This window comes from Thalassophryne amazonica, chromosome 9, assembly GCF_902500255.1.
Source record: "Thalassophryne amazonica chromosome 9, fThaAma1.1, whole genome shotgun sequence".
In the NCBI taxonomy this organism is placed as follows: domain Eukaryota; kingdom Metazoa; phylum Chordata; class Actinopteri; order Batrachoidiformes; family Batrachoididae; genus Thalassophryne; species Thalassophryne amazonica.
This window is the reverse complement of record NC_047111.1, coordinates 16,589,271-16,609,711: the sequence shown is the minus strand read 5'-3', so window position 1 is coordinate 16,609,711 and position 20,441 is coordinate 16,589,271. Positions and strand designations below refer to the sequence as shown.

The 20,441-nt window shown below is 42.7% G+C and overlaps 1 protein-coding gene across 1 annotated transcript in view; it reads right to left on the bottom strand.

The window, feature by feature from the left end:
* Nucleotides 1-20,441, bottom strand: part of capn5b (calpain 5b) — a 91,609-nt gene that overhangs the window by 57,138 nt on the left and 14,030 nt on the right. The window contains exons 2-3 of the mRNA XM_034177674.1: nucleotides 15,546-15,719; nucleotides 388-519 (exon numbers count right to left, since the gene is read on the bottom strand). Of these exons, the coding sequence (XP_034033565.1) occupies nucleotides 388-519; nucleotides 15,546-15,710 (297 nt within the window). The 5' untranslated portion in view covers nucleotides 15,711-15,719. The remainder of the gene's footprint in view (nucleotides 1-387; nucleotides 520-15,545; nucleotides 15,720-20,441) is intronic.

Here is a 20,441-nt window from a genome sequence, read left to right as displayed (position 1 = left end):
CACACACACACACACCACACACACACACACACACACACCATACACACACACACACACATACACACACACACACACACACACACATAAATGAGACAACATCGATGTAACTTGATATTTAGTTAATAGTTCTTTCACTGGCAGAGATGATTAACTCGTCCGACAGACTCTTCAAACAATCTGAAGACGCTGTCGAGCAGCAACACCGGAGGATGTTTGTGCTACATAAAACAAAAAACAAAATGATCTGGGATCTGGATCGAGATCCACTTGTGGCTTTTCCAAAGTTATGAACTCTAAGGAGTCCCGGATTCATCAGCAGCGCTATAAGTCTGTCGTCTCCCCCATGCCTCGCCCCCTCTTTGGTGAGGAAGAACCAGAGAAACGTACCTTTTGCCACAGAGACTCTCTGGATGCCAGGCTGGAACACGCCGCCACAAACCAGCAGTTACCCAGCTGCCCCTGGTGCAGGTCGTGTGCACTGATGCCGTCCACAAAGAGGTGAGGATCCTCACACAGCTCCTGCACACAGCAGAGGTCAAACGTGCACACGAGGGTCATCTATTATCATCATGCAAATTATTCTACAGGTTTTAATGACTTTGCAGCGAAGACGACGCAGCAGCTCAAAACCAATCAAGGAGAATCAGACCGACGGCGGCGCAGGAAGAACTGCACGACAAGCAGGGAAGGTGACCTCTGGTTTGACTGTAATCTAACCCTCCAACTTCCTGTTAGAAGTCACAGAGGTTGCTGAAGTCTATCACTGATCTGCCCATATCAGCCAAAATTAATGATGCACGGACCAATTTTATATATACACACACACACACATATGTGTGTGTGTGTGTGTGTGTGTGTGTGTGTGTGTGTGTGTGTGTGTGTGTGTGTGTGTGTGTGTGAAATAATGTTTTAACAGAAATCCCTTTTAACGGCACAAATTTTTCATGTGAGGTGTGATGAAGGCATGCACGGTCTGCGAGCCTTGGCCTACCTCATCGTATCAGATAAATTAAGCCCAAGTCACCAAATAAGTGTGTGCACGTTGTCCACTTTGCCATCAGCCTAATTTCAAATTTCTTGAATAATCTATTATTTTGAATGAATAATCTTTAATCATTTTTTAAAATCCATATTTCCACATTTAAAAATAAAACATTATTCATTGTTGTACTCTGAATGTAACATTTTAAGACACATAGGTGTGTGAGAAATAACACACATGCACACACAAAACCAAGGTCAGTAATTTGCTGACTCTGCAAGAATTGATTGCTGCAGAAGCAAGCTTTTAATCAGAGGTTACTACAGTGCACCTCCATAAAACTCCATCAAACTGACAAACACGTAGATATTTGGTCTGCAAACACACATGTGAGAACATAGCCTCCTATTATCCAATTAATTACTAATGAAAACATTTATTAGTTGCTCTGTCTGCCGGAGATCAGATTTTTTTTAATTCCTCCTCTGTGGCAGCATTGATCGCTGCAGCGGCGGCTCCCTGTGGGGGCCCGCTGTTCAGGGACCACCTTTGGTGACAGAGTAATAGAATATCGATCCGCACACAGCTCAACACAGACTGAAGTAATGTACATGTTGTGGCTGAGCTTCCACCTAATCACTAGAGAGAACCTTAAAAATGGCTTCAAAGTGCTCCGTAATGTCCATCGGCATACGAGAGGAACCATCAGTTCCCAAAAAGAAGAAAAAAATAAAATAAATAAATCAATCCATCCCACAGTATTGATGTGATTATTTTTCTGCATCGATACACACATGAAAATCCCCCACCCCCCACCCCTAACAGTTAAACTGGGAATTTTTATTTTTTTGCACTGAAAAGCACTTTGCATGCCCTTGGGGGGGAACACAATTATTACAATGACAGGAGGAACTAATTGTTCAGAATAATGCATAATCATGTCCCCTTCCTCACACTTTTTGCATTAACTGCAATGAACCTGTTGCAAAGTTGATTGTCTACATCACAATTTGAATGTACCAACATTAAATTTTATGTTAACTTTAATTTTATGTTAAATTTTATGCACTTCCCAGCCACTGTACCAGTGGCTTCCAGTGGATTGTTTGCTGTTGTGAAGCTCATATTCTGAATTCTTAGATGAATTTGGTGCGTTCATCTCTAACCTGTCAACGAGTGCAGATAACATTCTGATCATTGGTGACTTTAACATTCATATAAATAAGCCTTCTGATGCCCTCTGCAAATCATTTATGGAAATTGTGGCTGCATTAGGATTTCGGCAATGCATTCAGGACTCAACGCACATTAGTGGAAATACCCTGGATTTGGTTCTCGCATGTGGGATTGTTGTCATGTATATTGACGTCATGCCTCTTACATCAGTGGTCTCTGATCACTCACTTATCAAGTTTACAGTTTCGCTGCCGTGTTTAGTGGAACAACAACCTTATTTATCACTACGGCGACGCATCAACTCCTGAACTTAGACTGAACTCGAAGCTAGACTGCCTGATATCTTAGCTTCACACTTGGCAAATACCCAGTCAGTAGACAGACTTGTGGATAGTTTAAACTCAGTGCTCAAAACTACACTCGACATGATTGCGCCACCTGTGTTAAAACCGCAGTCCCTGAAAACACAGTCACCTTGGTTCAATGACTACCTGCGTGACCTCAAGCAAGCAAGTATTCCACCATGTGTGGCATGATGCTATCTTAGACTATAAGCATGCATTACTGGCTATAAAGCGGACCTATTACTCTGATATGATCAACAAAAACAAGCATAACTCAAAGTTCTTGTTCGACACGGTGGCAACACTTATTCATGGACAACCACCTGTAGTTTGCTCTCCTTTGGATTACTTTGAGAAGAAAATAGAAGACATTAGGTTAAACATATCTCAGCATGCCTTAACCCAGCCACTACACCCTGCTATTGAGGTGGGCGCCATTACTGAGGTATTACCTTGATTTACAGAATTTGACAGTATCTCACGAGGCGTGCTGATGAAACTCGGAACATCAACAAAAAGCACAACCTGTTTATTTGATCCTATACCAACAAAACTGTTTAAGGACCTGTGGCCCACTCTTGTGCCAACTGTGCTGGAAATTATTAATCTTTCTTTAACTTCTGGATCTGTTCCTAAATGCTCTCTCTTCACCACGACGGTCCGATACAGTGACCGCATCACTGCAGATGCTGCACTGATCCGTCTATCGATCTCACGCTCCATCCGTCCCTTACTCGTGAACAAGACCCCAAGATACTTAAACTCCTCCACTTGAGGCGAGGACACTCCACCGACCTGAAGAGGGCAAAGCATCTTTTTCCGGTCGAGAACCATGGCCTCGGATTTGGAGGTGCCGATTTTCATCCCGGGGGCATAAATGGGGGCAAAGCTCTTGATTTACCGATCGATCTACGTTCCGATCCTCACCTATGGTCATGAGATTTGGCTCATGACCGAAAGAACGAGATCACGAGTACAAGCGACTGAGATGAGTTTCCTCCGCAGGGTGGCTGGGCGCTCCCTTAGAGATAGGGTGAGGAGCTCGGTCACTCGGGAGGAGCTTGGAGTCGAGCCGCTGCTCCTCCATGTCGAAAGGAGTCAGCTGAGGTGGCTCGGGCATCTTTTCCGGATGCCCCCTGGACGCCTCGCTGGAGAGGTGTTCCGGGCACGTCCTATTGGGAGGAGGCCCCGGGGAAGACCCAGGACACGCTGGAAGGACTACATCTCTCGGCTGGCTTGGGAACGCCTTGGGGTTCCCCCGGAGGAGCTGGGGGAGGTGTGTGTGGATCGGGAGGTCTGGGCGGCTTTGCTTGAGCTGCTGCCCCCGCGACCCGACTCTGGATAAAGCAGAAGAAAATGGATGGATGGATGGATGTTCCTAAATGTTTCAAATCTGCAGTGATTAAACCATTACTTAAGAAATCTAATCTTGACCCTAGTGTATTGAAAAACTATTGGTCAATATCAAATCTATCATTTTGCTCTAAAATTCTGGAAAATGTGGTTTCACGGCAACTCGTGGACTATCATACTGAGAATAACCTCTTTGAACCACTGCAGTCTGCTTTTAGAAAATATCATTCCACAGAGACAGTGTAAGCCTGATCCCATCAGATCTCAGAAGCTAAGCAGTGCAGGACCTGGTTAGTACTTGGATGGGAGACCTCTTTGGAACACCAGCTGCTGTGTGTGTTTCTCCAGGTAACACTGGAATTGCGTCACGAAGGGCATCCGGCGTAAAACCTGTGCCAAATATCAATGCGGATCTGGTTGCATCCACTGTGGCGACCCCGAACACAAAATGGGAGCAGCCGAATGGACAACCAACCAACCAGAGACGGCTCTCACTAAAGTGGTGAATGATCTTCTGCTTACAATGGATTTGGACATCACTACGGTTCTGGTGCTGTTAGATCTTAGTGCTCTGTTTGATACTGTGAATCATCATATTCTACGTGATAGGCTGGAAAATCATTTTGGGATTACTGGGAGTTCCCTTGCATGGTTGACATCATACTTGACCAGTCGTTCTCACTGTGTTTTGTACAGTAACACTACCTCTAACCTTAGTGACATGAAAATTGGGGTTCCACAGGGGTCCATCTTAGGCTACCTGCTTTTCTCCCTTTATATAGCACCCCTTGGGCACATACTGTGGCGTTTTGAGATTATCTTTCACTGCTATGCTGATGATACACAGTTATACATATGAGTACAAGGCTGCACAGTACAGACTGGAGAAGGCCATAACAGTGGCCAAGAGACAGCACAGAGAGAGGACGAAGGGCTTCTACTCTAACGCTGACCCCAGGAGAATGTGGCAATGTCTGGATCACATCACAGACTTCAGGACCAGCTCCAGAACCACCACCATCAGCTCGTCGGACAGCCTGCCAGACGACCTCAGCGTCTTCCACACCCGCTTTGAGAGCCCCACCCCCACCACCTCTACAGAATACAGACACGCTGCACTTTAACCCCCCTCCCCCCCACCAGTTGTCACATCAGCCCAGGTACACAAAGCCTTGAGAAGCGTCTGCCCCTGGAAGGCTGCCGGGCCAGACAATGTACCTGGACGTGCCCTCAGAGTATGTGCTAATGAGCTGGCGGATGTTCTCACCTCCATCTTCAACCTTTCCCTCAGGCAATGCATCGTTCCGAGATGCTACAAGACCACCACCATCGTCCCCCTCCCCAACAACCCCCCATCCTGTCTGAATTACTTCTGGCCAGTAGCATTCACTTCAGTCATTATGAAGTGCTTCGGGAGAATGATACTGTCTCACATTCATAACAGCATCCCGGACACCAGCGACCCACTGCAGATGCCTACAGGCACAACTGGTCTACGTCAGACGCCATCGCCGCCGCCGTTCACATCTCCCTCTCTCATGTGGAAAATAAAGACTCCTACATTAGGATGCTCTTTATCGACTACAGCTCCACCTTCAACACGGCCGTCCCCCACAAATTGTTAGCCCTCGGACTTCACCCCTCCCTCTGTGACTGGCTTCTCAACTTCCTGAATGGCAGGCCACAGTCTGTCAGGATCGGGAGAAGGACGTCAGCCAGCATCACTACTAACATGAGGACCCCACAGGGCTGTGTCCTGAGCCCCATCCTCTACACCCTGTTCACCCACAACTGTGTCGCTTCGACAGTCTGGTGATGTGGTGTGGAGACAGCAACCTCACCCTCAACACAGACAAGACCAAGGAGAGGAGGCCTCACCAGCCGCTGTTCATCCGAGGTCTTGAGGTGGAGAGGGTGAGGAACTTCAAGTAACTGGGGGTCCACATCAGCGATGACCTCACCCGGACATTCAACACCACACAGGTGGTGAAGAACCAGCGGCTGTATTTCCTGAGGAAGCTGAGGAAATTTGGGATGGCACCCAAGATCCTCACCAACTTCTACAGCTGCATCATTGAGTCAGTCCTGACCACCTGCATCACTGTGTGGTATGGCAGCCCTACTGTGTGGGACCGCAAATGCCTGTAGAGAGTGATAAGGACTGCGCCTAAGATCACCAGGACCCCACAACCCTCTCTGTAGAGCATCTACCAGCGCAGAGTCCACAGGAGAGCTGTCTCCATCATCAAAGACCCCACTCACCCCCAACATGGACTATTTACACTTCTCCCCTCAGGCCGCAGGTTCAGGACAGTGAGATGCAGAACCACCAGGTTCAAGAACTCTTTCTTTCCCACAGCCATCAGACTGTTACACAGCTGAAACTCCCCCCCCTTAAGGACGGAGCCCCCCATCACTGGTCACTTTATCTTCTATTGGACACTTCACTATATTACAGACACTTTATTCTATTGCACTACAGTACCTGTTGACTTGAATCCTTTGGCTCAATTGCACTAAATTGCACAAAACCATTTACTGCTGAATGTTGCACACTGATGCAATATCATGTACTTATGTAGGCCATTACACAAGCACATTTTATATTTCCCTTCTTACAGTGTATATTTCTTTTTATTACATTGCTTGTTATCTTCTATTGTTCTTACCAGCATGCTTATTTTATGTTATTTCACCCCCCCACACACTTATATTTAGACATTTTCTACTTGGTTTTATATATATATATATATATATATATATATGCATCCAGTGTGGGCAGCAAAGTAAGAATTTCATTGCACAGGGAAACATGTTTCTGTACTGTGCATATGACAATAAAAGCTTTGAATACATGCCAATAACTGCTGGTAATCTCGTTCACATAAAATCCTTAGAAGATTGCCTTGCATCAGTGAGAAGCTGGACGTCTAGAAACTTCCTACTTTTAAACTCTGATAAGACTGAAATGATGGTTCTTGGTCCAGTGAGACATCGGCATCAATTTGACCAGTTAATGCTTAGCCTAGGCTCGTGTGTTATACATCACACTGACAATGTGAGGAACCTTGGGGTAATTTTTGATCCTACATTGTTGTTTGACCTCCACATTAGAAATATTATGAGGGCTGCTTTCTTCCACCTGTGAAATATAGCAAAGATTCATCCCATCCTGTTGATGGCTGATGCTGAGACCCTGATCCATGTGTTTATCTCTTCTAGATTGGACTACTGCAATGTTCTATTATCTGGTTTACCGCAGTCCAGCATTAGGGCTCTACAATTGGTTCAAAATGCTGCAGCCAGACTTTTGACACGAAGCAGAAAGTTTGACCACATTACACCCATTTTGGCATCTCTTCACTGGCTTCCTGTCCCTGTGAGATCAGATTTTAAGGTTCTGCTACTAGTCTATAAAACTGTTCACAGACTGGCACCTGCCTACCTAGCTGACCTAATTAAACCTTATGTACGGCCCAGGCTCTGCGTTCTCAGGGTGCAGGACTACTTTGTGTCTCTAGGGTGAATAAGACGTCTGTGGGTCACAGAGCTTTCTCTTATCATGCCCCTGTTCTGTGGAATGATCTCCCTGCATCAATAAAACAGTCAGATTCTGTGGAGGCTTTCAAGTCCAGACTTAAGACGCATTTATTTTCCCTTTCATATGGCTAGCATACTAGCATAATATAGTTCTACGCTTTTCACTCTTTTAATCCATTTTATTAGTAAACGGAGCGTGCCGCGGCCTCAGCTTTACCTAAATTCTGGGTCTTTTAGTGAAGCTTAGGGCTAGTGGCCGGCGATCACCTTAGTATTTCTTATGTTTTTCTTGTTGTTTAATGCTGGCAGTATTTTTTTGTCTTTCTGATGCCTGATGCAGTTTTTTTCTCTCTGTTTAAGGTGCAGCTCCATCCAGAGATGGGAGTTGTATTTGTGTTGGCTACCCTCCTGTCCTGTGCACCAACAGCATTTCTTGTATATTCGTTTTGTGAATTGTTCTGTAATTTATGTTTGTATCATGGTCCAAGCAGAGGGTCACCCCTTTGAGTCTGTTCTGCTTGAGGTTTCTTCCTCAGAGGGAGTTTTTCCTTACCACTGCTGCTCTGGGGGTTAGTAAGGTTAGACCTTACTTGTGTGAAGCGCCTTGAGCAACTCTGTTGTGATTTGGCGCTATATAAATTAAAATAAAATGAAACTGAAATATGTTTGTAACCCGCCAAATGATTATGACGACCTTCAGGTTCACAAACACACACTCATCTTCAAACGCTTAGTCCGGGGGACTGAAGCCTATCCCAGCAGTCACAGAGCGTGAGGCGGGGTACACCCAGGACTGGACGCCAGTCTGTCACAGGGCCACAAACAGACAAACAAACACATTCACACCCACTCGCACACCTACGGACAATTTAAAGATTCCAATCCACCTAACCTGCATGTCTTTGGATGTGGGAGGAAACCAGAGCACCCGGAGAAAACCCACGCAAACACGGGGAGAACATGCAAACTCTACACAGAAAGACCACAGGCAGGAATTGAACCCATGACCTCATCGCTGTGAGGCAACAGTCTAACCACTAAGCCACCATGCTGCCCCTTCAGGTTCACCATTTGTTTAATTTTTCTTATCTAGACTTTCTATGTTCCACTCAACCACGAAGCTGTGACTGATGCAGCAACAGACAAAAATCTCTCTAATCACAGCTACTGAGGTTCAAAGCTCCTTCAGAGGTGTTGTGGGTGTCCCGGTGGCTTACCTCACTAGTCCCAGTGGTTTCCCTCACTCATCTCAGTAGCCTCCCTCACTATTCCCAGTGGCCCTCCCTCCCTCGTCTCGGTGGGCTCCCTCACTCGTCTCCTGCTTTGTCAGACTGTGCTACACTCTTTGTTTTAATTGATATAATAAAGGAGACAAACATTTATGATCAATATTTAGATTTTCTATTTTTATTTAATTTAGAGCATGTTGCAGAATTTTTTTTTTTTTTCATTTGGGGATTTAAAAGCATATATGTACAGTATATATATTTTTATATATATTTTTGGATAAAAAAGGCCAATACTTTTTGATTTTAGTTTAACGTCATTATTTGAGCACCAGAGTTCATAAACCTTCAGACAGAAACTTCTATAAACAAACTCAGACTTGACGGCTCCATTTTCCTCTCAAATGTCCATTTAAAGACTTTAAACACTGAGATAAAAAAATGTTTGATTAACAGACAAAACTCTGACAAAACTTGAAAAAGTTATCAGTATTATCTGCACTGAAATCTTCATAAAGGGGTTGGGCCAGGAATTTTTTTAAGATGGAAATTTCAAAAATTATTTTTTAATCTTCACAGAATTTTTCTTGCTGCCATTTTGCCCAGATTTTCCAGCCCTCAGAGCTCCATTAGTCTTTGAGTAATCGCACAAACATAAATAACCTCGGCGGCTTGGACTGATGTTAAGCTCCTGGCGGAGACGGCGGTGCTCCCCCTGCTTTTCTTCCTTTTCTTGCAGCATTCACGCTGCATGACTGACATCAGCACAAACCAAAACGTATAATCTGTGTGACCCAGTTACCATGGCGATGCATGGCGGCTGCAGCGGCAGAAGGAGGCCGCTCTCTAAACCCTGAGGATCCGCACAGTCCCCGAATGTGACAGACTTCAGCACAAAAGGGTGGAATCACAAAATAGATGTCACGACTTTGTTACAAAAATGAGTTGAAATTAAACATAAGTACATGGAAACGTGGAAGACTGTGAGTCTGATTTTTCATCACTTTGTGAAGTTTTATGGAGATTAATGGTCTTAAAATGACGGCCCAGGTCCCACTTATGGACAAAACATCAAACCATCTTATTTTGCTGCAGATCCTCGGGTGTGTTTTACAGTCACTCACTATGTTAAATCAGCTGAGTGGACAACTCCGCCTCTTACGTTACAGCTAACCCGAGCCTATAACTGAGCCTGGATCACAGTTTAAAAGGTGCCCTGAGTGATTTTCTTTTCTGCCAGCAGATGCCACAATAGCTCCATACTTGAGGACCAAAGCAAAGCTTTCCTTCTCAGCCACACCTCAATCCTCCACCCTGTCTGAGCAGAAGGAACAGCAGTTGGAGCCTTTTTTTTAACCATTCAAATGGCTCTCCATGTTGGAAAAGTCAGACGTATGATGATTTTAGTCCAACCACATACTGGATCAGAAGCATTTTTAGTCTCTAAGTATGTGGTATTTAGATGTATTTCTGGAAAGTTGCGGGCCAAAAAAAAAAAGCTATGAGTCCTGCTGTCTCTTTACAGTAATTGTGAAGAGACAAAACAGGTGGGAATCACATGCACCAGCAGTCATACTGAATATAAACAGGGGATAGAAAAGCTCAGAGCACAGAGGGAGTGTTGCTCCATTATCTGCACAGAGTGCCATTAAACCATAAACTATATAGAAAATTATTTAGAACAGTTTTAAATAGTTTCTCCAAAAAAAAGACATTTGTAAATGTGAAGATTTTCTCCTTTTCTATGATTTTTGAGTTTGAAACACTTCTGCTGTGCAGTAAATTTGACTGAATTTTTATTTCAGCCTGTGAAAAGAAAAGCCTCAAATGTAATTTTCATTCGACTGTAAAAATGGACTTATTGTTGCTTACGATGAAAAAGAGTCAAAACCCTGTTTTAGTCTTATTTTATTCCTTTATTTTGTTCTGTATCTGTTGCTTGTTGTTGTCCAGGTGTTTATTAGAAGGAATTTGAAAGTTTTTTTTTTTTTTTTTTTGATCAATCAATCAATCAATCAATCAATTTTTTTATATAGCGCCAAATCACAACAAACAGTTGCCCCAAGGCGCTTTATATTGTAAGGCAAGGCCATACAATAATTATGTAAAACCCCAACGGTCAAAACGACCCCCTGTGAGCAAGCACTTGGCTACAGTGGGAAGGAAAAACTCCCTTTTAACAGGAAGAAACCTCCAGCAGAACCAGGCTCAGGGAGGGGCAGTCTTCTGCTGGGACTGGTTGGGGCTGAGGGAGAGAACCAGGAAAAAGACATGCTGTGGAGGGGAGCAGAGATCGATCACTAATGATTAAATGCAGAGTGGTGCATACAGAGCAAAAAGAGAAAGAAACAGTGCATCATGGGAACCCCCCAGCAGTCTACGTCTATAGCAGCATAACTAAGGGATGGTTCAGGGTCACCTGATCCAGCCCTAACTATAAGCTTTAGCAAAAAGGAAAGTTTTAAGCTTAATCTTAAAAGTAGAGAGGGTGTCTGTCTCCCTGATCTGAATTGGGAGCTGGTTCCACAGGAGAGGAGCCTGAAAGCTGAAGGCTCTGCCTCCCATTCTACTCTTACAAACCCTAGGAACTACAAGTAAGCCTGCAGTCTGAGAGCGAAGCGCTCTATTGGGGTGATATGGTACTATGAGGTCCCTAAGATAAGATGGGACCTGATTATTGAAAACCTTATAAGTAAGAAGAAGAATTTTAAATTCTATTCTAGAATTAACAGGAAGCCAATGAAGAGAGGCCAATATGGGTGAGATATGCTCTCTCCTTCTAGTCCCCGTCAGTACTCTAGCTGCAGCATTTTGAATTAACTGAAGGCTTTTCAGGGAACTTTTAGGACAACCTGATAATAATGAATTACAATAGTCCAGCCTAGAGGAAATAAATGCATGAATTAGTTTTTCAGCATCACTCTGAGACAAGACCTTTCTAATTTTAGAGATATTTAGAGGTCATCCATGTCTTTATGTCTGTAAGACAATCCTGCAGTTTAGCTAATTGGTGTGTGTCCTCTGGCTTCATGGATAGATAAAGCTGGGTATCATCTGCGTAACAATGAAAATTTAAGCAATACCGTCTAATAATACTACCTAAGGGAAGCATGTATAAAGTGAATAAAATTGGTCCTAGCACAGAACCTTGTGGAACTCCATAATTAACTTTAGTCTGTGAAGAAGATTCCCCATTTACATGAACAAATTGTAATCTATTAGACAAATATGATTCAAATCACCGCAGCGCAGTGCCTTTAATACCTATGGCATGCTCTAATCTCTGTAATAAAATTTTATGGTCAACAGTATCAAAAGCAGCACTGAGGTCTAACAGAACAAGCACAGAGATGAGTCCACTGTCCGAGGCCATAAGAAGATCATTTGTAACCTTCACTAATGCCGTTTCTGTACTATGATGAATTCTAAAACCTGACTGAAACTCTTCAAATAGACCATTCCTCTGCAGATGATCAGTTAGCTGTTTTACAACTACCCTTTCAAGAATTTTTGAGAGAAAAGGAAGGTTGGAGATTGGCCTATAATTAGCTAAGATAGCTGGGTCAAGTGATGGCTTTTTAAGTAATGGTTTAATTACTGCCACCTTAAAAGCCTGTGGTACATAGCCAACTAACAAAGATAGATTGATCATATTTAAGATCGAAGCATTAAATAATGGTAGGGCTTCCTTGAGCAGCGTGGTAGGAATGGGGTCTAATAAACATGTTGATGGTTTGGATGAAGTAACTAATGAAAATAACTCAGACAGAACAATCGGAGAGAAATAGTCTAACCAAATACCGGCATCACTGAAAGCAGCCAAAGATAACGATACGTCTTTGGGATGGTTATGAGTAATTTTTTCTCTAATAGTTAAAATTTTGTTAGCAAAGAAAGTCATGAAGTCATTACTAGTTAAAGTTAATGGAATACTCAGCTCAATAGAGCTCTGACTCTTTGTCAGCCTGGCTACAGTGCTGAAAAGAAACCTGGGGTTGTTCTTATTTTCTTCAATTAGTGATGAGTAGAAAGATGTCCTAGCTTTACGGAGGGCTTTTTTTATAGAGCAACAGACTCTTTTTCCAGGCTAAGTGAAGATCTTCTAAATTAGTGAGACGCCATTTCCTCTCCAACTTACGGGTTATCTGCTTTAAGCTACGAGTTTGTGAGTTATACCACGGAGTCAGGCACTTCTGATTTAAAGCTCTCTTTTTTAGAGGTGCTACAGCATCCAAAGTTGTCTTCAATGAGGATGTAAAACTATTGACGAGATACTCTATCTCACTTACAGAGTTTAGGTAGCTACTCTGCACTGTGTTGGTATATGGCATTAGAGAACATAAAGAAGGAATCATATCCTTAAACCTAGTTACAGCGCTTTCTGAAAGACTTCTAGTGTAATGAAACTTATTCCCCACTGCTGGGTAGTCCATCAGAGTAAATGTAAATGTTATTAAGAAATGATCAGACAGAAGGGAGTTTTCAGGGAATACTGTTAAGTCTTCTATTTCCATACCATAAGTCAGAACAAGATCTAAGATATGATTAAAGTGGTGGGTGGACTCATTTACTTTTTGAGCAAAGCCAATAGAGTCTAATAATAGATTAAATGCAGTGTTGAGGCTGTCATTCTCAGCATCTGTGTGGATGTTAAAATCGCCCACTATAATTATCTTATCTGAGCTAAGCACTAAGTCAGACAAAAGGTCTGAAAATTCACAGAGAAACTCACAGTAATGACCAGGTGGACGATAGATAATAACAAATAAAACTGGTTTTTGGGACTTCCAATTTGGATGGACAAGACTAAGAGTCAAGCTTTCAAATGAATTAAAGCTCTGTCTGGGTTTTTGATTAATTAATAAGCTGGAATGGAAGATTGCTGCTAATCCTCTACGAGCATTCTGACAGTTAGTGTGACCCGGGGGTGTTGACTCATTTAAACTAACATATTCATCCTGCTGTAACCAGGTTTCTGTAAGGCAGAATAAATCAATATGTTGATCAATTATTATATCATTTACCAACAGGGACTTAGAAGAGAGAGACCTAATGTTTAATAGACCACATTTAACTGTTTTAGTCTGTGGTGCAGTTGAAGGTGCTATATTATTTTTTCTTTTTGAATTTTTATGCTTAAATAGATTTTTGCTGGTTATTGGTAGTCTGGGAGCAGGCACCGTCTCTACGGGGATGGGGTAATGAGGGGATGGCAGGGGGAGAGAAGCTGCAGAGAGGTGTGTAAGACTACAACTCTGCTTCCTGGTCCCAACCCTGGATAGTCACGGTTTGGAGGATTTAAGAAAATTGGCCAGATTTCTAGAAATGAGAGCTGCTCCATCCAAAGTGGGATGGATGCCGTCTCTCCTAACAAGACCAGGTTTTCCCCAGAAGCTTTGCCAATTATCTATGAAGCCCACCTCATTTTTTGGACACCACTCAGACAGCCAGCAATTCAAGGAGAACATGCGGCTAAACATGTCACTCCCGGTCCGATTGGGGAGGGGCCCAGAGAAAACTACAGACACTACTTCACATTGTTTTTGCAAAGTTACACACCGATTTAATGTTAATTTTAGTGACCTCCGATTGGCGTAACCGGGTGTCATTACTGCCGACGTGAATTACAATCTTACCAAATTTACGCTTAGCCTTAGCCAGCAGTTTCAAATTTCCTTCAATGTCGCCTGCTCTGGCCCCTGGAAGACAATTGACTATGGTTGCTGGTGTCGCTAACTTCACATTTCGCAAAACAGAGTCGCCAATAACCAGAGTTTGATCCTCGGCGGGTGTCTCGTCGAGTGGGGAAAAACGGTTAGAGATGTGAACGGGTTGGCGGTGTACACGGGGCTTCTGTTTAGGGCTACGCTTCCTCCTCACAGTCACCCAGTCGGCCTGCTTTCCCGGCTGCTCGGGATCTGCCAGGGGGTAACTAACGGCGACTAAGCTACCTTGGTCCGCACCGACTACAGGGGCCTGGCTAGCTGTAGAATTTTCCACGGTGCGGAGCCGAGTCTCCAATTCGCCCAGCCTGGCCTCCAAAGCTACGAATAAGCTACACTTATTACAAGTACCGTTACTGCTAAAGGAGGACGAGGAATAACTAAACATTTCACACCCAGAGCAGAAAAGTGCGGGAGAGACAGGAGAAGCCGCCATGCTAAATCGGCTAAGAGCTAGTAGCTACGCTAAGCTAGCGGATTCCTAAAAACACGCAAAGTGAATAATGTGTAAATAATTTAGAGGTGATTCAGCAGAGGGAGTGCTTTAGTTAAGGCACGTAAAGATTACACTGGGAAACAAATCGTAATCTAGATAACTAGATCAATCTAACTGCGCAGATTAAACAGCTAACAGATACAGAAAAACACCGCTGTGCTCCGGAACAGGAAGTGATACAATACCGCAGTGAGAGCCAACCACCAGTAGAGGCAAGCAAGTTTGTGTTTATCAAACAAGCAAGTGTTTGATAAACACACAAAATAATCTTTTCTTATCTCTTTTAGATCTGATCCATTTCCCACTGGATTTAAACTGCTCTAACCCAACTGGATTCATAGTACCACCTGCTGGATGGTTTGGTAAATGCTGGATGGATGAGGGAAATTAGGAGCAGGTGTGGTTGAATTTAAATGTAGCTTGCCTGCCACCTGCTGGACATGTCTGGGATTGTTGCAGGGAATAAATTGATGAAATGCATGATGGAAATTAATAGCAAGTGTGGTTTAATGAGTGTTTGTCAGTTTCTTTCCTTCCTGAAACTTTAGTCTGGTGACCACCAAGGCCATCGCTGCTCGTTTTCACTCTTTTATTTATTTTTTTTTCCTTTCAGGTATTTTACGTGTCGTGTAAGACGAACCGTGTGTTGTGACTGGGAGAAGATTGGTGTGTTTCATAGATTAGTTGGACTCGGCACTGACTCACCCGCGGCCGCTTCCAGACCACACGTCCGATCCTGTTGCCCTGGTACAAGAGCGAGTCGTCCTTGGCGGGGAAGCGAGGGTCCTCAAAGAGCAGGCCGCTCTGCAGGCACTGCCTCTTCAGGGTGGAGTACTGCTGACCTTCAAACGCCTTCACCGAGGTGAACATCCTGCAGCCCTGAGAGACAAACACAAACCACAGTCACATGGTGCTAACTGCAGGTCTTCACGGCTCCAGGAACCGAATAGGTCTACAGACGGTCTTCAGTCCGAGCTCTGCCTGTAATCAATAAAACCCAAGTGGATCCAATATTATGGTCCCCGATTTGTGTTGTTAAGATTTGGGAGATTCTGCGGTAACGGAATTACAGCCACAGCAACTTTATAATAGTGAGCTAAAATACGAGGTCTATTAGAAAAGTATCCAACCTTATTATTTTTTTCAAAAACCATATGGATTTGAATCACGTGTGATTACATCAGACATGCTTGAACCCTCGTGGGCATGCGGGAGTTTTTTCACGCCTGTCGGCTGTGGGCAGTCTGAGTGAGGAGTCGCCCACCCTCTCGTCGATTTTTTCATTGTTTAGGAATGGCTCAGAGACTGCTGCTTTGTTTGATCAAAATTTTTTCAAAACTGTAAGACACAACTGAGTGGACACCATTCGATAAATTCAGCTGGTTTTTGGTAAAAATTTTAACGGCTGATGAGAGATTTTGGTCTGGTAGTGTCGCTGTAAGGACGGTCCACGGCGCCTGACGCCGATCTGCGCTTCGAGGCAGCAGCGTCTCGCCGTTTCAAGTTGAGAACTTCCACATTTCAGGCTCTGTTGACCCAGTAAGTCGTCAGAGAACAGAGAACTTTCAGAAGAAGTCGGCATGAGGAGTTTGTTCGGACATTCCATTGTTAACGGACATTTTGTAATGAAAGAACGTGCGGGCAGAGTCACATGTCGGGCCGGACCCAACCGCGGGGGGTCGCGACCGGAAAAACACCTCCGTTGGAAACCTTAACGGGCAAGTTGGAACATGCCCACGCTGTTAAACAATTTCTCAGATACTCACTTGTTGAAAGCCATCAAAAGCCGCCTGAATTTTACAAATGGTTTTCAACACGGAGGTGTTTTTCCTGTCACGGCGCACACAAAATTTGCGAGCACGTCTTTCATTACAAAATGTCCTTAAACAGTGGAATGTCCGCATAAAGTCCTCATGCCGGCCTCTTCTGAATCTTCTCTGTTCTCTCACGACGTCCTGGGTGAATTAAGCCTTAAATGAGGATGTTTTCAGGTCGAAACAGGCCGACGACGGCGCCTGGAAGCGCTGCGCGATGTCCCGCTCCGTGGGAAGTCCTTACAGCGACAGAAATACCCCATAATCTCTCATCTCAGCTGTTAAACTTTTCACAGAAAACCAGCTTAATTTCTCGAATAGTATCCACTCGGATATTCCTCACAGGTCCAGAAAAAATTTTGATAAAGCAACGCGCGCCGTCTCGAGCAGCATGTGAAACAAAGGAATTCAGCCGAGAGGGCGGGACCACATCTCACTCAAGGCCTGCCCACAGGGAAATGACGTCACCGACACGCGTGAAAAAACTCACGCATGCGCACGAGGGTTCAAGCATGATTGGTGTAATCGCATGTCATTCAAATCCATATAGTTAAAAAAAAAGTAAAAGTGTCAGTTTCTTATCTAATACACCTTGTATGTCGTCGCTGTAATTCCGTTAGAGTAGAATCATCCATCTGTTGCATTTTGGATCCGGCCAGAGGGAACAAAATTAACCCAAATAACTATTACAAATCATCAAAGTAAACTTTACACTTCAGGGAACTGAATAATGTTGATGGAAGGATGACAATGAATGACAAGTAACGATTAGTTAATAGCTGATTAATCGATTGTTGTTTAGGCCATAAAGTGCACAATAAAAGGGGGGCAATATCAAGAATTGGGATTTAAAAACAAAACAACACAACATTAATAATTATTAATTATTAAAACAGTTAAGTAATTTAACAGTCGATTAATAATCGGCTAATTGTTGCACCTCTTACACTATTTGAATGGAAACATTCAGCGATGTACCAAAAAGAAGAAAACTGCAAAAACGTTTTGATACAACATCATCCTTTGGTCTTCTTCTGTCCATTTAGTACATTAAAAACACTGTTTTTAATCCAAAATATGGTGAAAAACTGTTTCTCCAACTTGCAAAAGGTAGATGGTGAATCTAAAAAAAAAAAAAAAAAAAAAAAAAAAAAAAAAAAGTACTGTCATTTCTGTTGAAATAAAAAAACAAAAAAGAAAAAGTATTTTCATAATAATGAGATTATTCTTTATAAACATCACATGTCTAGTCCCATCCAGTAAAAAACTGACCTGTAGCTTGACCACTAAAATGGTTCCTGGCTCCTTGTGGTAAGATGACAAAAGTTCCTACAGTCCTGAAAAATTTAAAATCGCTCCTTTGTCATTTTAACATTTTGAATCAATGTTTTTAAAAAGTTAATTTAATCAACTCTTGTTATAAAACAGGGCCGTAAGGGATCAAATCTAAAACTCTGGACCCGAGGAGAGCTGGACCCTGTGCGAGATCATCAGCTGCACAGAGGTGTCTGAACATCACCACGTAGAGTCCTTCTTCCAGAACGCTGACTGGCAGCAGACGTTAAAACGGTAACATGAACGCTCTCAGCGGGAACACAGAGTGGGTGTTTGCTGCAGCCTGGATTCACCCGATCAGAATGATTAATCTGTCAATTGACGGAGATCCTCTGGGGTCTAATTATCACTGACACGCATCCAAGACGCCGCGTAGCCATCGATCAGTCCAGACCTGAAGGAGCCAAGATAGAACCGCTGGAGGCTGATCGATATTGCACCACCAGGTAACCAAAAAATAAAAATAAAAAAGCCCAGCCCTCTACCTTTATCCAAGTCTCACTGCAGGAGCTCAAAGTTCTCAGAAGATCATCTCTCACCGTCACCTCCCCCGGATGTTTTCATCTCAGTAGAGTAATTCAAAAACAACCAGTTTCATGAAACTCATTAAATTTCGGTGATAATTCCAGAGTTAATTTATTTAACTTCATAATTGTCCACAGATTCTATCGGGACCGTCAGGGATCCAGATTTGGAAGACTGTTGGCCTGTGACAGAGTTATGAACTCAAATAAAACTGATGTCTCAGCCGAGAAGTCTTCGTACTCAACATCTGTCTGTTAGTCTGCAATTACAAAACTCAAACAAATTATAGGTACAGCATTTTCCTCAATTTCCATGTAATTTGCACTTTGGAGAAACAGCACCCCCACTAGCACATTAGCAGCACAGCTAAACACAGACCTGCTGGACCATCTATGTTTAACTGACAACTGTCCCAATATCAAACCTGCAATGCTTTTAAAAAAGACTGTCTCAAGGTCAAGCTTGCAGTGGTTTGAAAAGACCTGTGTCAAGATCAAACTTGCAACATTTAAAAAAGGCTCAATTTCAAACTTGCAATGCATGAAAAACAGGCTCAGTCAAACTTGCAATGCTTGAAAAAAGCTGGCTCAGTGTCAAACTTCCAACACATTAAAAAAGCTAGCTCAGCATCAAACTTTCAATATTTTTTTTTTTAACTGGTTCAGGGTCAAACTTGCAATGTTTTTTTAACTGGCTCATTTTAAAACTTGCAGTGCTTAAAGAAAATTGTCTTAGGGCCAAATGTGCAAGGCGAACCTTGGGTCAGGTTCAAACTTGGAATGCTTTTAAAAACTGTCTCACAGTCAAATTTGTCATGTCTTAACTGGCTCAGAGTCAAACTTGCAATGCTTTAAAAAAACTGGCTCAGGGTCAAATTCCTAATAGATTTTTTTTTTTTTTTTTTTTTTTTATACTGGCTCAGGGTCAAGCTTGCAATGCTTTTAAAAACTGGCTCACAGTCAAATTTGTAATGCTTTTTTAACTGGCTCAAGGTCAAACTTGCAATGCTTAAAAACTGGCTCACAGCCACATTTATAATGCTTTTTTAACTGGCTCAAGGTTAAACTTGTAATGCTTAAAAAGTGGGTCAAGGTCAAACTTGCAATGCTTTTAACTGGCTCACTTTAAAACTTGGAGTGCTTTAAAAAAAAAAAAACTGTCTCAGGGCCAAATGTGCAACACGTTGAAAACTGGCTCAAGGTCAAACTTGGAATGCTTTTAAAAACTGTCTCACAGTCAAATTTGTCATGTCTTTTAACTGGCTCAGGGTCAAACCTGCAAAGTATTTTTTTAAACTGGCTCAGGATCAAATTTGCAATGCATTTTTAAGACTGTTTCAGGGTCAAACTTGCAATGTATTTTTAAGACTGTTTCAGGGTCAAACTTGCAATGTTTTTAACTGGTTCACTTTAAAACTTGCAAAGCTTTAAAAACTGGCTCAGGGTCAAGCTTGCAATGCTTTAAAAACTGGCTCAGTGTCAACTTGCAATGCTTTACAAAACTGGTTCAGCGTCAAACTTGCAATGCCTTTTTAAAAAAAACTGGTTTCATGTCAAAATTGCAATGTTTTCAACTGGCTCACTTTAAAACTTGCAGTGTTTTTTTTTTTTTTTTTTTTACTGTCTCAGGGCCAAATGTGCAACATGTTAAAAACTGTCTCAGGGTCAAACTTGTAATCCTTTTAAAAACTGTCTCTGTCAAATTTGTAATGTTTTTTTTAACTGGTTCAGGGTCAAACTTGCAATGCTTTTTAAAAAAAAACTGGTTTCAGGTCCAAATTGCAATGTTTTTAACTGGCTCACTTTAAAACTTGCAGTGCTTTTAAAAAAAAACAAACAAAAAAAAACAAACTACTGTCTCAAGGCCAAATGTGCAACATGTTAAAAACTCTCAGGTTCAAACTTGTAATCCTTTTAAAAACTGTTTC